Genomic DNA, 15029 nt, shown 5'->3' with positions numbered 1-15029 from the left:
TATAACCCTAGCCACTTAGGAGGCCGAGATCTGAATATCACAGTTCAAAGCCATCCTGGAGCAGGAAAGTCTAAGAGACTTATCTCCAGTTAACCACCAAAACAGAAAACTGGAAGTAGAATTGTGACTCAAGTGGTTGAGCACTAGCTTGAGTAAAAGAGCTCAGAGATAAAGCTCAGGCCCCAAGTTCAAGCCTAAGTAATAGCACCATTAAAAAAAAAAAAATATATATATATATATATATATTTGGCTGGGACTGTATCTCTGCAGCAGAGCTTTTGCGTTAGTATGAGACCCTGGGTTATATCCCCAGGATCAAAGGGGAAAAACAGTAGGAACAACCCTTTCTTATTTCTCTGGTATTCATTCTTATGTTTGCTGACACCTAGGGACTGGCACCTTCTATCAGCAGGCTAGTCTGCTCTTGTGGGTCAGAGAGACTTAATAGTTGGTTTGTTTTTGTCTGTCATGGGCCTGGATGCTGTCCCTCAGCTGTCTTGTTCCAGGCTTGTTTTCTACCCCATTGAGCCACAGCGCCACTTTCAGTTTCCTGGTAGTTAATTGGAGATAAGAGCCTCACAGACTTTTCCTGCCTGGGCTGGCTTTGAACCGCCATCCTCAGATCTCAATCTCCTGAGTAGCTAGGATCACAGGCGTGAGCCACCCGCACCCAGCTTCTGTTTGTTCTTGATGCAGGCAACTTGTCCTTTTTTCCTTCCATCAGTCTTTGCCTTACACATTTCCAGGCTCTGCCATTAGGCACATGTAGATTGAAAAGTTGTACCTATTCCTGAGGGATTTCCCCTTTCTTGTTACGCAACCTCCCTTCTAGGAGGAGATAGTATTTGAGGCCCCATAGGCCGACTCCCAAGCCTGTGCTCCTGCCCCACCAACTGCAGTGCCACCCGTGCACTTGGTCCTGGGCCCTCTCCGGTGCACTGTGCCAGCTGGGTCTTCCTGCCCTGGGTCCGGCTGAACTCCACTCATTCCCGGACAGCCCGAAGGCTTCCCGGGACGCCTGCGGGTTCTCCAAAGCCCCCTCTAGAATACCTTGGGCTCTGGCACCTGCTGACCACAAGCTCCCCCTGTCTCTGCAGTCTCCCCCCCCCCCCCCCGGCCCTGCCCTCAGCAGACTGCCGGCACCAGGAAGCAAGCCACCTGCTACCCGAGGAAGAAGCCTCCCTTCTCCCCCTTGTCCCCTGGCATTTCCACTCCACCTGCTGGCCAGCTTGCCTCGTCCTGCTTGAGTGCCCTCTTCCCACCCCCACCCCCAGCTCAGCCTCCTCTTCTCTCCCTCACCTCCTTCCTCTCTGGCGCTAAGACCCAGCACTTCTGTCCAGGCTGAGCCACTTGTAGCATCTGCTTCTGCTGTCTGTCCCTTTGGGTCTTAGGGTCAGGCTCTAAAATTCCCTTTGGTCTAGCCCTAAGCAACATAAGAGAACTATCGGGTCCCCCCCACGCCCCCCCGGCAGTGAGATGAGACATCCCAGTGGGAGTGATATATGTCCTTTGTGGTTTACAACAGGGGTCTCTGTCTTCACTAAGCTGGTCTTGTGAGTGTCCCCCAGCCTCAGTTCTCTGAGTGATGGGAACCCCTGCCCTGTGGAGGTTGCTGCTTCTGACTTTCCACAGTGGTTGAAGTCAAGGCTTTCTGAAAAAGACTCAGACACACACGGTACTGCGCTGGGGCCTCTCACATCGCAGGAAGTGGGGAGTCCATCCCTCAAGCCCCGGGGATCGCGGCCTCCGCGGCCTCTTGGTAGCTGTACCTGGGTCATTTCCCTTTCTCCGCGGGCCCAGTCTCTCATCTGGGAAGCGGGACCGTGTTCTTCCCAAGGCTGTTTCGACAGAACGGGCAGGTGCTGTAGCTCGGAGGTAGAGTGCTTGCCAGGCACTGGACTAGCAGGGCTCCATCCCTGCCCTGCCTCACCCACTAATCACAGGAAAGCTCAGCCGGGGCTCTCCAAATGCTCTGCCAATTGCAAGGGAAAGTTACAGAAACAAACCCTACGCTAGTCATATTTTATGGCTTCCTGAAATGATGTCACTTGTGTCTTACAAATGGGGGTGTGTGTTTCACATGGGAGACTCTGGCTCTGTCCTAAGTCACATGACAGCAAGAGATGGCAGGAAGTGCCGCAGAGAAATCTGTCACTTTTGGTAAAGGACAAAGTGTATCTCCCCCACTTCCCTCTATGTGGGAGTGCTCATAGCAGACACAGTCATAAGAGCCCAGCCTACAGCAGCCCGGGGGCTCGCCCCGTGGTGACAGGATGAGTGGGTTGTATTGTGTCCATGCCGTGGAACACCACTCGGCAGGAAGAAGCTGGGGGCCCACACCACAGCATGGTGAATCCCAAAAAGGCCATGAAAAACCAACAAAGCCAGACACAAAGGCTCACGCCTGTCACCCCAACTACTCAGGAGGCTGGCATCTTAGCATTGTGGTTCAAAGCCAGCCCTGGCGGAAAAGTCTAGGACACTTTTCTCCAATTAACTACTGAAAAAAAAAAGCCAGAAGTTGAGCTATAACCCAGGTGGTAGGGTACTAGCTTTGAGGCAAGGAGGCTCGGAGACAGCGCCTTGGCTCCGAGTTCAAGCCTCAGGAGTGGCACCAAAAAAACAACCAAAAAAACCCAGAAGCACAGCTGTGGCTCAGGTGTTAGAGCTTCACCCTTGAGCGGAAAAGCTGAAGGAGAGCACAAAGGCCTGAGTTCAAGCCTCTGGTACTTGCGTGCACACGTAGTCCGCATCCCCAGCACCACAGAGGCCGAGGCAGGAGGATGTTGCATGCAAAGCCCAGCCTGAGCTGTGTCGTGTGGCCCTACCTCAGAACAGGAAAAGCAAAAACGAAAACAAAACTAGCTAAAGAATGAGGGCAAAGCAATAATCAGGACAGGCAGACTCAGTGACAACGAATAGTTAAGCTTGCACACTAAACTAGGTGGTAAAGTGACTAGCGCTCCTGTGGGTTAAGTTCCGCTGGGCTATGAACCTGCTGTCCCTCCGTTCCAGGCAGAGGAGGCGCTTTGTATCTTATGCCTACGCGTTCCCCTTCCATGCACCGCATTCCTCCTGGAGCAGATGTGGATCTGGTTTATAGTCTCTTGAGTCAGGAGCGCTCACCTTCTGTTTCTCTGGGTCTCTGTCCTCGAGCAGGGAGGATGCTGGGAGATTCTGGCCGGGGCAGCAGTTCTGTCGGGACTTGGAAGGACTACCTGATGGGGCCTGGGGGTGATGGGAGTTGGGGTCTGGAGGAGCAGGAAGACGCAGCCCTGTGCATGTGGGGCCCTTGTGCCTGGAGCGGCAACCTCCAGTGCTGGCTTTTCTTCTGTCTGTAAAGTGCACTTCAGCTTTAGAGAAAGCCTGTTGAGGTGGTACACAGGAATCCAGGAGGGACAGCCTGGGGCCCCTGGCCTCAGAAACCACAGTGTTGGAAGAAAGCTTCAGAAAGGCACTGAGGCAGATTTCAGAAGAGAGTGAATATTTCTTTTTCCTTTTTTTTCTTCTTCTGGTCGTGGGGCTTGAACTCTGGGCCTGGGCACTGTCTTTGAGCTGCTCTTCAGCTCAAGGCTAGGGCTCTACCACTTGAGCCACAATACCACTTCTGGTTTTCAGGTGATTAATTGGAGATAAGAATCTCATGGACTTTCCTGCCCTGGCTGGCTTTGAACCACCAGCCCCAGATCTCCCCCCTGAGTAGCTAGGATTACAGGCATGAGCTACCAGCGCCTGGCCTTTTTTTGTTGTTGTGGTTGTTGTTGTTGTTGTCTGTCCTGTGGCTTGAATTCAGGGCCTGGGAACTGTCCCTGAGCTTTTGTGCTCAAGTCCAGCACTCTATCACTTTGTGACACAGCCCTACTCCTGGCTTTTGGTGGTTAATTGGAGATAAGTCTCACAGACTTTCCTGCTCCAACTGGCTTTGAACTGCAATCCTCAGATCTCAGCCTCCTGAGTAGCTAGGATTACAGGCATGAGCCACCAGCATGCTGGCTCATTTCTGTTTTGTGAGTTGGGCATCAGTCTTGGGGACTTGAACTCAGGGCCTAGGTGCTGTCCTTGAGCTGCTTTTGCTGAAGGTTAGCACTCTGCCACTTGAGCCACAGCTCCACTTTTAGCTGTTTGGTGATTAATGGGAAATAAGAATCTCATGGAGGACTGGGAATGTGGCTTAGTGGTAGAGTGCTTGCCTAGCATGCACGAAGCCCTGGGTTTGATTCCTCAGTACCACATAAACAGAAAAAGCCAGAAGTGGCGCTGTGACTCAAGAGGTAGAGTGCTAGCCTTGAGCAAAGCCAGCGACAGTGCTCAGGCCCTGAGTCCAAGCCCCAAGACTGGCAAAAAAAATCTCATGGACTTTGCTGCCTTGGCTGGCTTCCAACCACAATCCTCAGACACAGCTTCCTGAGTAGCTAAGATTATAGCTATGAGCCCCAGGTGCCCAGCTCTTTTTTTTGGTCTGGTACAAGAACTTGAATTCAGGGCCCTATGCTCTTGCTCACCTTGCTTTCTCAGGGGGTACTCCACGATTAGCCCATTAGACACACAAACACACGCACACGCACACGCACATACACACACCAGTACTGGAGTTGGAACTCAGGGTCTTGAACTTGCTAGGCAGGTAGTTTATCACTTGAACAATGTTACCAACTTAGAATTCAGTGTGTGTGTGTGTGTGTGTGTGTGTGTGTGTGTGTGTGTGAGTGTGAGAGAGAGAGAGAGAGAGAGAGAGAGAGAGAGAGAGAGAAAGTGAGTCCTGGGGCTTGAACTCAGGGCCCAACCGCTGATGTTGATCTTTTTTTTGCTGTACCACTTGAGCCACAGCTTCATTTCCCTTTTGGTAGCTTAATTGGAGATGAAAGTCTCACAAACCTTCCTGCCTAGGCTGGCTTTGAACCACGATCCTCTCAGATCTCAGCTTCCTGAGTAGATAGGAATACAGGCAAGAGGTACCTGTGCCTGGTTAATAAGTAGTTATTTTGTATTTTTTTTTTTTTTTTTTTGCCAGTCCCGGGGCTTTTAGCTCAGGTCCTGAGTGCTGTCCCTGAGCTTTTTCGCTCAAGACTAGCACTCTCCCACTTGAGCTAAAACACTACGTCTGGCTTTTTCTGTGATTAATTGGAGATAAAAGTCTCATTGATTTTCTTTCCCTGGCCTGGCTTCAGATCTCAGCCTGGTGAGTAGCTGGGATTTACGAGGGTGAGCCACTGGCACCAGGCCATAAATAGTTCTTATTTGCTGGCATAGTACTCATTTGCCTTCTTTTCTCAAAACAATTAGACTGCAGTTTCCCTGCTGCAGCCTTACAATACGCCAGACGGTAGATGGAAGCCACACAACAGCGCAGCCCCTGGCCAGCCCAGGCTGAAAAATGCCTCTCTTCAGGCTTCCAAAGACTCCTTGGGAAGTTGCTGAAGACTGCTTGGGATCTTATAAGTGAAGGGAGTATGCGGGGGTCCTTTCTGTGTTGGGGAGTGTGGGGGACCAAACTGGGAATTAGTTTTGGTCCCTAATTCACTGTGACCTTGGGTGACCCCTAGTGGCAACATGTGACAAAACACAAGGATGGGTTTATCTTCCGTATTAGTTTTTGTTGATGTTTACTTTTGCTGCAGGTAGGTCCTGGGTAGAAATTCTTTCAATATATTATTGCATTGTAGCTTGGTCTTTAGTTGTTACAATTCCTCAGGCACGAGTGTGTGTGTGTGTGTGTGTGTGTGTGTGTGTGTACATCTGCTAGGATTGCAGGCATGCACCACCACACCCAGCTTAATCACATACACAGTGTGCCTCTTTCATTTGACAGTGAATCTGATGGACTTTGTTACTTATTTTGCCAGTGCCATGGTGCATGCCAGACGACTTTACCACTGAGACACAAGCCAGCCCATTGCATGGTTTATGATGCACCTCTGTTCACTGGTGTCCTATGTTTTTGATTGCTGTTTTGTTGGTTGTGGGGCTTGATGTCAGGGCCTGAGTGTTCTCCCTGAGCTTTTGTACTCAAGGCTAGTGCTCTGCCACTTTGAGCCGCAGCTCTATGTCTGGTTTTCTAGTGGTTAATTGGAAATAAGTCTCAGGAGCTGAGCACTGGTGGCTCACGCCTGTCATGAGGACCAAAGTTTGAAGACAGCCCGGGCAGGAAAGTCTGTGAGACTCTAATCACAGAAAAACCTGCAAGTGGTACTGTAGCTCAAATGGTAGAATGCTAGCCTTTATCAAAAAGAACTTAGTCAGTGCCCAGGCCCAGAGTTCAAGGCCTAGGGCTGGCAAAAAAAAAAAAAAAAAAAAAAAGTTTCATTGTCTCTGCCCTTGGGAACAGCCCTAGCCACAGTTAGCTTCTTTCTATAGCCCTGCCTGGCCTTGAACTCAATTTTCAGCCTCTGCTGGCCTCAAATTTAGTCTTCCAGCCTATACTGCCCACATGCTTGGATTTTAAGCATGTATCTCTCTACCTCGTGCTTTTCCCCCCTCCGAAGAACTACCCAGATCTGAACACTTGGTTTCCCACTCTCGGCTTCTCCTCTGGCTACCATCATTGTCAGATCCTCTTCCTCCTGTCCTCGCAGGTCCAGTCCTGTCATCTCCATGCGGATACGCCTTTCCCGCTGACCAGTGAGAGGGCCCCATCCTGACCTCTCCCGCCGCTCTGTGTCTGGGTAGAGGGCGCTAGCTCGGATCCAGGCAGGCCTGCTCTTCTGATGCAGCCTGGCCTTCTTTCAGGAAGGCATTCGGAGGTGCAGTGGTCTAGCAGGAGGACCCCCTGTCTCTGTTGTCAGGACAGGGTGACTAGTGCTGTGGGGGCTCCCTCAGTACACGGAGCCCCACCACCCTACTCCTGACGGTTTGTGGGTGAAGGACCACAAGGCATGGGTGTGGCTGACGCAGCTCTTCCAGGACTACCTGCAAGCTAACCCGGAGATACAGGCTCCAGTCCTGAGAGCTGTGTGACCTCGAACTCTGTTCCCGCAGGGGCCCCTGTCCCTTACTGGATTGGCAGAGTGCCCGCTGCAGGCCTCCCTGCTTCTCCGCCTTCCCCACTGAGCATGGAGCCCCCTTACTGAGGGGCTCCACGGCCAAGGGGCTCCTGCCCCGCCCTTCCCTGGCTGGGCAGGGGCATCAGGACAGCCGCTGGGGTGGCAGGAAGGAAGGTGCGCAGACAGGGCAGTGCTCAGCCATGTATTGAGGACAAGCCCCCCTCGATGCCCCTCTCCTCGGCGTGCTCTGGGCAGAACGGGCACAGGGGAAGGCCTGCTGTCCCACCCTCTGAGGGGGGATGCGGTGAGTGTGTTTGGGGGGTAGTGGGAAGTGGCATGGCATCGGACACCAGGACCCGGGACCCCTTCCTCCTGGGCAGCCCAGGAGTGAGTAGCCACAGCGGAGGCGGCCTCTCGAGGGGCCTCGGTGCCTGCTGGCCTTTCCCGTGGCTCAGCTCCAGGCATGTTCCCTGGCAGGGGGGTGAGGCGCCCCTCTGGGGTCTAGGTCCCGGTGTGGGCACCTGCCTCACGCTGACTGTGCTTCTCGTGGCTGCTTCCTTCTCGAGAGCCAGGCCCCTCGGCCCTCAGCGTGTGTGTGTGTGTGTGTGTGTGTACGCGTGCGTGTGCGCGCGCGTGCAGGGGGGGCCAGGCGTGGGGGACGGCCTAGTCATCCTTGTCCTTGGCCCCATGCTTGAGGATGCGCGTGAACTCCACGTAGTTGAAGTTGCCTTTCTTGTCGATGGGCGCCTCGCGATACATCTCGTCCACCTCCTCATCGGTGAAGCGGTCGCCCATGGTGGTCAGCAGCTCCCGGAGGTGATCCTCGTGGATGAAGCCTGGGGCCAGACGGGGGCTGTGAGAGCAGGGGCTCCGGCGAGGACACCCCACCCCTGCCTCCCATCGGGGCTGGGAAGGAGGACCGGAGTGGGGGGGGGGTGCTGGGGAAGGGTCCCAGAGGGAGAATTCTGCAGGCACATGCCTATGCTGGGGTGCAGATCTGCTGTGTGACCTTGGGCCTTGAGGTTCTCAACCTCTCTGTGCCTGCTTCATCTGGGAAGCAGATGTCTGTTAAACAGGGATGAGACCACGACCACCACCGTGACGCGGCACCAATGGGCCCCTGGGAGCCGTCACGCCACCGGGGCACTGCGTGTCCTTGGGAAAGACTGGCCGGAGGACAGAAGGTCTGAAGGACAGGCTGGTGTCCTGACTGTTGGCAAGAATGGCATGGTCTGGTTTTCTGGAAAGTTCTAAAGCAGGGTTGTATGTGTTGGGCCCTTGGTGGGTGTGGTCTGTTCTGGGGAAGGGGCAGAAAGCTGCCTGCTGCCCCTCCCCTGCCCCTGGCCACCCCTCCCCTGCCCCGGCTGCTCCCGGCAGGCTGGCACTGACCTGAGGCCTCCTCGTCGAAGCAGGCAAAGGCATTGCGGATCACGTCCTCGGGGTCTGTGCCATTAAGCTTTTCCCCAAACATGGTGAGGAACATGGTGAAGTTGATGGGGCCCGGCGCCTCGCTCATCATGCCCTCCAGGTACTCGTCGGTGGGGTTCTTCCCTGTGGTGGGTGGGCATTGGTGCCTGCTGTCCCTGGCCCCCCACCCCCAGCCCGCCCCCCTCCTGGCAGTGAGCTGTGGGGACAGAGGCAGGCACTCCAGGCGCTGGGGACACAGCAAGGTCCAGGCTACCCGAGCAGGGTCACCTCTGATGCGGGGGTCAGCGACCCGCCATGCTGACCCTGGGACCGGAACAGGAGGTGGCTGGCGGTGGCGGCGGCGCCTGGAGGCCGCACACCTCACTTCACTCTTACCACCCTGTACTTGTCGTGTTCTTATCCTTCATAGGCAAGAACAGAGAGGCCAGGCTGCTTGTCCCAAGTCACACAGCAAGTGGGCTATGGAGCTAGAATCGAAACCAAACAGCCTGGCTCTGGTTCCAGACACCGTTTCAATGGCACTAAATCAGTGAGCTTTGGTGACCCACCAGCCTAGATTTGAGTCCCAGCCCTGGGTCTCAGTTTCCTGTCTCTTAGATGAGTAAGACAATGGTTATAAAATGCTCACGACCAGGACAGCAGCCCTTGGGCTCTAGATTCAGATGCCAAGCTCTCCTAGCTGGTTACTGTGTGACCTGGGGTGAATCTTTGGCCTCTCTGAGCCGGTGTTTCCTCCCCGATACAGGGGGAAGCTTATTGTTATCTTATTTCTGCTCTAGTTCTTTTTTAACCTGAAGCTATGCTCTTATCCAAGAGCTGCTAACACAAGCCAGTTTTCTGAGTCACTCTCCAGGGCCGTGGTCAGGCCTAGGATTTGGGCTGCCCTGAAAACAGGGAGGAGCTCCCTTGTCCCTGTCCCCTCCATGCCTGACCCCCACCGGGTCCCAGCAGGACCCCGGCCTCTCCTCCTGGCCTTAGTTTTCCCTCTCCCAGAGGCTGAAGTCCCAGACAACAGCCCCCAGCTCACTTCCTGGGGAAGAGAGAGCCCCAGGAACTCTGCAGCAAAAGGGGGAGCCGCTCTGGGGAGTGGTCAGCTCTTTCACCTGGCACACCACGGGCATGGGGCCCATTATACATGAAGGGCAATGGCACAAAGCAGTGCCAGGGCCTGACCCAGGCTGCCTGGCTCCAACATCACTGGGCTCTTCTTCACCGACCAGGATGCAGGACGTGCCAGAAACAGGGCTGAGGGCAGCATGCACTGGGATGTGCTGGGTGTGGGCTCCGAGGCCTTCCCTCCGCCTGGCTCAAGCATCCCCAGCTGAGCTGTGGGAGTGGGATTTCATTACTGAGCCATCTCAGCTCTTAAAATCCTGGCTCTGGGCCTGGGAGTGTGCTTAGTGGTAGAGTGCTTGCCTGGTGTGCATGAAGCCCTGGGTTCAATCCCTCAGCTTTCCTGTGCTTCAGTTTTCCTATCGGTTCAACAGGCAGTCAGGGAAGTATTACGCGTCTTTTTTTTTGTCTGAGATGGGGACTGTAAAGTCAGTACCTGACATTCTTCCTCACTGGCTGGCGCTCTACCAACTGAGTCACGCCATCTCTTTACGGGGTGGGCAGCTCCTTCCCGGGCCCCACCCCAGTCCACCCTGCTCACCCAGTGAAGCTAGCATGTCGTGCAGGTCCTCCTTGTCAATGAAGCCATCGCGGTTCTGGTCAATCATGTTGAAAGCCTCCTTAAACTCCTGGATCTGGGACTGGTCAAACATGGCGAACACATTGGACGTGGCCCGCTGTGGCCGCTTCTTGGTGGTCTTGGCCTTGGCCCGCTTGCTGGACATCTTGGCTTTGGGTGGGGGGGCTCGCCTGCGGGAGGAGGCACAGGGCATGACTCTGGGCCGGCCGGGGAGCTCCCTGCGCATTCAAGGCCTCCCACAGGCTTGGGCCTCTCGCCGCCCCTCCCCACAAGAGCAGGAAGGCACGGGCTTTGTAACCCTGATCCTGCAGCAAGAGGGACATGGGGAGCTGTGACAGGGCTGGGCGCCAAGTCTGTGTGGTGACTAGTTAGGGTAAAGCACAACTGGCTAGGGGCCAGCCATTAACACGCTCTATCCCCTTAATCCCTGATGGCATGTGAACTTCCACTGCCCCCTCCAAGTGACAAGGTGGGAAGACAGGCACGCGGGGGCTCCTGGCCCTGCCAGCCAGGCCGCCGCCGGCATTCCTCACATTCCTCCGCCTCCAGCCTCCTCCCATGGAGGGCCGGACGCCCCGGGCGGTACCACCAGCCCTGGGGGTGGTGAGAGTCCCATCCCAGGCTCCCCTCCTTCGCCTGTGCTCATGGGGGAGAAGGCTCCCCAGGCTGAGGACTCAGGTCCTTGTCACCAACTGTTGCCCAGTCTGTAGCCCCCGCCAGTCACCTCGTGGCTTTCAGACCTAGACTTTCACTTGTCACTTGGAAGTTCTCACAGGATCCTGCTGCCCTCAGAACCAGTGTGCACCCCTCAGTGGGCACACTCAGATTGTGCACCCCTCAGTCCCCAAGAGAGCCCTCTGGGCCTCTGTGACTGACCCTGGCCCCCATCACCTCGCCCCTGTGTGATGTTTCCTGTCTCCTGTCATACGGAACACTGGTGTTCCCCATTCCTGCCCACTGACTGGCCTTCCTCCTGGGGCTCTTCCTCAGCACCCCCCCCCCTCCGCAATGTGTGCTGTGCATCCTCACGCTGACACACTTGCAGACTCCATTCCACAGTGCCCCAGCACGCAGGCACACACTTGTTTATCAACGACTGTCAAAACTAGTCTGAAGCATCTGCTGCACAGACCAGGAGACTCCCCCTGACCCCCCCCCCCAATCAGCACGGGACAATGCACCTGAAGACCTACTGCATGCTTCACAGACCAGGAGACCCCCCTGACCCTGTCCGTGTGGGACAGTGCACCTGAAGACCTACGCCTGCTTCTCTTCAGCTGGCAGAGGCCCCAGGACACCAGCTGTTTCCTTTGCTCTGAGAGCCCTTTAGTCCAGGGGCTCAGGGAAAGCCTCCTGTGCCTGTGGCACCTGCTCTTCACCCCAAAGTGTGTAGTGGGGAGTGCTCCCCAAGCTGCTCCCAGACCTCCACCCCACAACCCATTCAAGTCACTTGGGTCTTGGCCTTAGAGGTCATCAACCCCAAGCAGAGGTCCTGGCCAGCCCTGGCACATCCCCAGGGCGGCCGTGGCCTGTGGGAACCCTGAGCTGGCTGCACACCGCTCGCTGGTGGCTGAGCCACCTCACCGGCCCGGGCAGCCCCCACATGGCTCCAGGTGGGTGGGCGGAAGCCTTTCTTACCTGTAATCTCTGCGTTCCTTAGGAGAGGCGGAGGGCAGGCATGATCGGGCTCACCCAGCACCGTGTGCCACCACCCGGGCCTGGGCATCCTGCTGCCCCATCCCCACACCCTCTACTGCTGACCTAGAGTATGGAGAGGGCACTGGACTCGGGGGCTGCGTTAGGGGGGCCCCTAGCCACCATGGGAAGCAGAGGAGCGAATTAGGAAAGGGGGAACCACGAAGGGAAGTGTGCACATCCCTCAGAGGCTCAGAGGCCGGCTGGAGCCAAGGACCCTGGGAAGACTTGAGCCCACGTGTGGCAGATGAGCCCTGGGTGCCCCTAAGGGATGAACAGGGGAAACTTCTGGAGCCAAGAGGCTGCCAGGCACCTACAGTAGCAGAGGGACCAAAGACTCTGGGGATGTGGGTTGTTTGGGAGCAAGGTAGCCCCAGATGGGCTGGACCCTTAGCCACGGCCTCCTCTCTCACAAGCCACAGACATCAAGGACCAGGCGCTGCTGGAATGTGGGCTGGCTTTGACTGGAAGGCCCTGGGCAGAAGCTGGACATGACCTGTGCCCCTCCTCGTTACCAGTCCCCATGCTGCCTGGCTCACAAGCCATCACATCCCTTCCTTCCGGGAGAGTCATGGAGGGGCAGGGGCCTCCACCTCCCCAGGCCAGTCCTTGTCCAGACCCAGAGAGGGGGAGTGTGGGGTCCCCGCCGCCCGCACAGCCCCTGGAAGGGGGTTCCTCCCGGCCACCCCGCCTCCGGCCCCGGGGTGTGGAGGGAACGGCAGCCGGCCGGGCTCGGTTTCCTCCTCTGACACACAGGGGTCCACCGAGTCAGGCAGCGCCGGCGAAGGCAACCCGGCTCCTCGCACCCGGAGCTCAGAGCTCGGCGCGTCGACCCCCTCGGCAGCCTGGATCACCTCATGCCCTCGCCGGGGGACCGCCAGACCGCAGCCCAGCCCCCGGGCCCTGGGGCAAGCGGGGATCCTAGCGGAGTCACAGCCCACGCCACCCACGCCGGAGGGCCCTCGCCATCCCGGCCCGACCCCGCGCCGGGCGGGCGGGCTCCCACCTGTGCGGAGAAGCAGCTCGGGGCGCGCGGAGTCTGGCTTGGCGGCCGGCGCGCTCGGGCTCGGGGGGTCCGGGCGGCGGGGGCGGGGCCTGGGCGGGGCCGGCGGCGCGGCGGCCCGGCCTTACAAGGCAGAAGAATGCGCCTGGCGGGCGGCGGGGCGGGGCCTCGGCGGCGGGGCGGGGCTGGTGGGCGGAGCCTCGGCAGCGCGCCCGGCCTTATTTGGCTTGGACTCGCGGGCTGCGAGGCGGGCGCGCCCGGGGTGCCGCCGAGGGCCGCGTTCGCTCCCCCAGGTCTGCCGGGGAGGCGGGGTTCGGTGCGGCCGGGCTGAGTGAGGTGTCCAGACCCACAGGGGAGACAGCCTCTGGGGCCCCCCCACTTCTGAGACCCCACCCGCATCTTGCCCCGCGGGCCCTGCTGCCCAGCGCGTCCGACGGGCGGGCCGGTCCCGGTCCCCGGGGAGGACGGGCGGCGGGGACCTGCCTTCCCCCGGCAAGGGGCCCCGCGCTCCCCTTAGGGAGCTCTCCAGTGCCTGGTTATTCATTCTAAGTAGTAACGGCCACCCGCCACCAGGGCGCCGGGGAAACTGAGGCATTGCAGCATCCGCCCAGGAGGGCCGGGGTTCAGCGGGCACCCCGCGAGGCGGGGAATCTGAGCGGACCCAGGAGCTCGATCGTGCCCGGGTCGAAACCAAGGGGCCAAAAGACGAAAGTAGGGATCCGTGAGGGGAGAGGAGGATGTGGGTTCAGACGTGGGGCGGTGGAGGGGGCGAGGAGAGGCGAGGTTCTGGAAACCGTTTTGGGGCTGTGTGTGCGGCGGAGGTGCAAGGGCGGACTCGGGGTTCAGCCCCAGGATTCGGGTGGGAGGAATGGGAAGGAGGGAGCCGCGGTTCTTTTAGGTGGAAGGGGCAGATGTGGGTGGCGCGGATTTGGGGTCGATCCGGAGTTCTGGCTTTGGTGTGTTTCCTTTCCAGCCTGGGCCTGGCCTGGCCGGCCTGCAGCTTGTGGTCCCCCTGCCTCCGCCTCCCCAGAGGCTGGGATTGCAGCCGCGGGCCATTGGCTGAACAAACCCATAAAGTTATAAGAATTGTACAAAGAACAACCCGCCACCAGATTCTCCGGTTGTTAATATTTGCCTCTATTTTCTTGTCAGAATATATTAGACTTTGCCAGAAACCAGCAGACATCCAGGTACAAAAGAACAAAGGAAAGGTTTATTGCCAGCAAAGGGGAGACCTTGCTGCCTTATATGGTTATAGCTGCCCCAAAGGAGCGCCACTTCAGGTGACCTGCGCCTGTAAGGCTTAGGGGATCGTGCTGCCTTATATGGCTACAGTCAACTGCTCCCATGGAGTGCCATCTTAAGGTAAAGGCAGATAGGGGCTGATTATTTACTGCCCTCACTAAGTGGGCCTGGTGTTGCTTGTAGGAAAGGAGCTTGCTAAGTTATGGGAGAGGAGGCTGTTGGGCTTACATATCTAGAGGCAACGGCATGTTCCACTCCCTTGATCCTTAGGTACCTCAGGATCTCCTGAAAAGGAAATTCTCTTGTACATGCACAAGGCTCAAAAATCAGGAAACTTTAATAGCAATTCAGTTATCCAGTTTATGGCTCCAAGTCCCACTGTGCCATTGTTTCCAGTAATATCCCTTATAGAAATGTATTCTGGTCCAGGGTCTAGTCCAAAATCATGTATTGTCTATGTTTCCTTAGTCTGTTTGCCTGCCCTTCTGTCTGTCTCTGTAAGTATACGCAGCCAACGTTTTTGCCATTTGGCAGTGCACACTCGTGTGGCATTCAGTCCATTCACTCTGTTGTTATGCACAGACTGAATTCTGCATCCACCCGAGCACGACCCTCCCCACTTCGTCCTTTCCCCAGCCTCTGGCTGCCACCACTGAGCTTTGTCTTTCTCTGAGTCTGACTTCTCTGGGAGCCTCGTGTAAGTGAATTCACACAGTAGTGTCTGTCCTACGGTCACTGGCTTATTTTATGTGGCAAACGTTCCCAGAGTTTATCGACACTTAACATGAGTTGAACCAGGGCCAAGCAAGTGCTACCACTGGGCTATATTCCCAGCCACCATTTCATTCCTTTTTAAGGTCAAATAATATTCTGTGGCAGATGTATATCATATTTTACTTATCTGCTCACCTGAAAATGGACACTTACTTTTCCACACATTTTGGCTATTCTGAATCATGTTATTAGAGCTGAGAATATTGCTTGT

General features: G+C 56.6%; 1 protein-coding gene and 1 long non-coding RNA gene across 3 annotated transcripts; one reads left to right on the top strand and one right to left on the bottom strand.

Annotated features, from left to right (window-relative positions):
- Positions 1-2732: 2732 nt before the first annotated feature.
- LOC125353451 lies at positions 2733-7700 on the top strand. Of its 2 annotated transcripts, none has more exons than XR_007211324.1 (3): positions 2733-2742; positions 5693-5720; positions 7620-7700. It is a non-coding gene; the product is annotated as an uncharacterized LOC125353451 (long non-coding RNA). The 2 variants fall into 2 exon arrangements; XR_007211323.1 differs by lacking the exons at positions 2733-2742; positions 5693-5720 and adding exons at positions 4665-4680; positions 5568-5572.
- On the bottom strand, positions 7169-12917 carry Myl9 (myosin light chain 9). Its single transcript, XM_048349153.1, has 4 exons — positions 12803-12917; positions 10063-10271; positions 8370-8531; positions 7169-7816 (listed from the first exon to the last, which is right to left on the bottom strand). The coding sequence occupies exons 2-4, from the start codon at positions 10244-10246 to the stop codon at positions 7644-7646; spliced, it is 519 nt and encodes a 172-aa protein (XP_048205110.1). The 5' UTR covers positions 10247-10271; positions 12803-12917; the 3' UTR covers positions 7169-7643.
- Positions 12918-15029: the final 2112 nt, after the last annotated feature.

The sequence above is a fragment of the Perognathus longimembris genome, chromosome 6, assembly GCF_023159225.1.
Source record: "Perognathus longimembris pacificus isolate PPM17 chromosome 6, ASM2315922v1, whole genome shotgun sequence".
NCBI classification, from domain to species: domain Eukaryota; kingdom Metazoa; phylum Chordata; class Mammalia; order Rodentia; family Heteromyidae; genus Perognathus; species Perognathus longimembris.
This window is presented reverse-complemented; position numbering and strand designations above follow the sequence as displayed.

Excerpts from the sequence above, each read along its gene's own strand:
- Myl9 (XM_048349153.1), bottom strand. The coding sequence starts at position 10,246 with ATGTCCAGCAAGCGGGCCAAGGCCAAGACCACCAAGAAGCGGCCACAG. Across the intron at positions 8,532-10,062 it reads CGACATGCTAGCTTCACTGG|GGAAGAACCCCACCGACGAG; the intron begins GTGAGCAGGGTG and ends CACCCACCACAG. Across the intron at positions 7,817-8,369 it reads CTTCGACGAGGAGGCCTCAG|GCTTCATCCACGAGGATCAC; the intron begins GTCAGTGCCAGC and ends GTCTGGCCCCAG.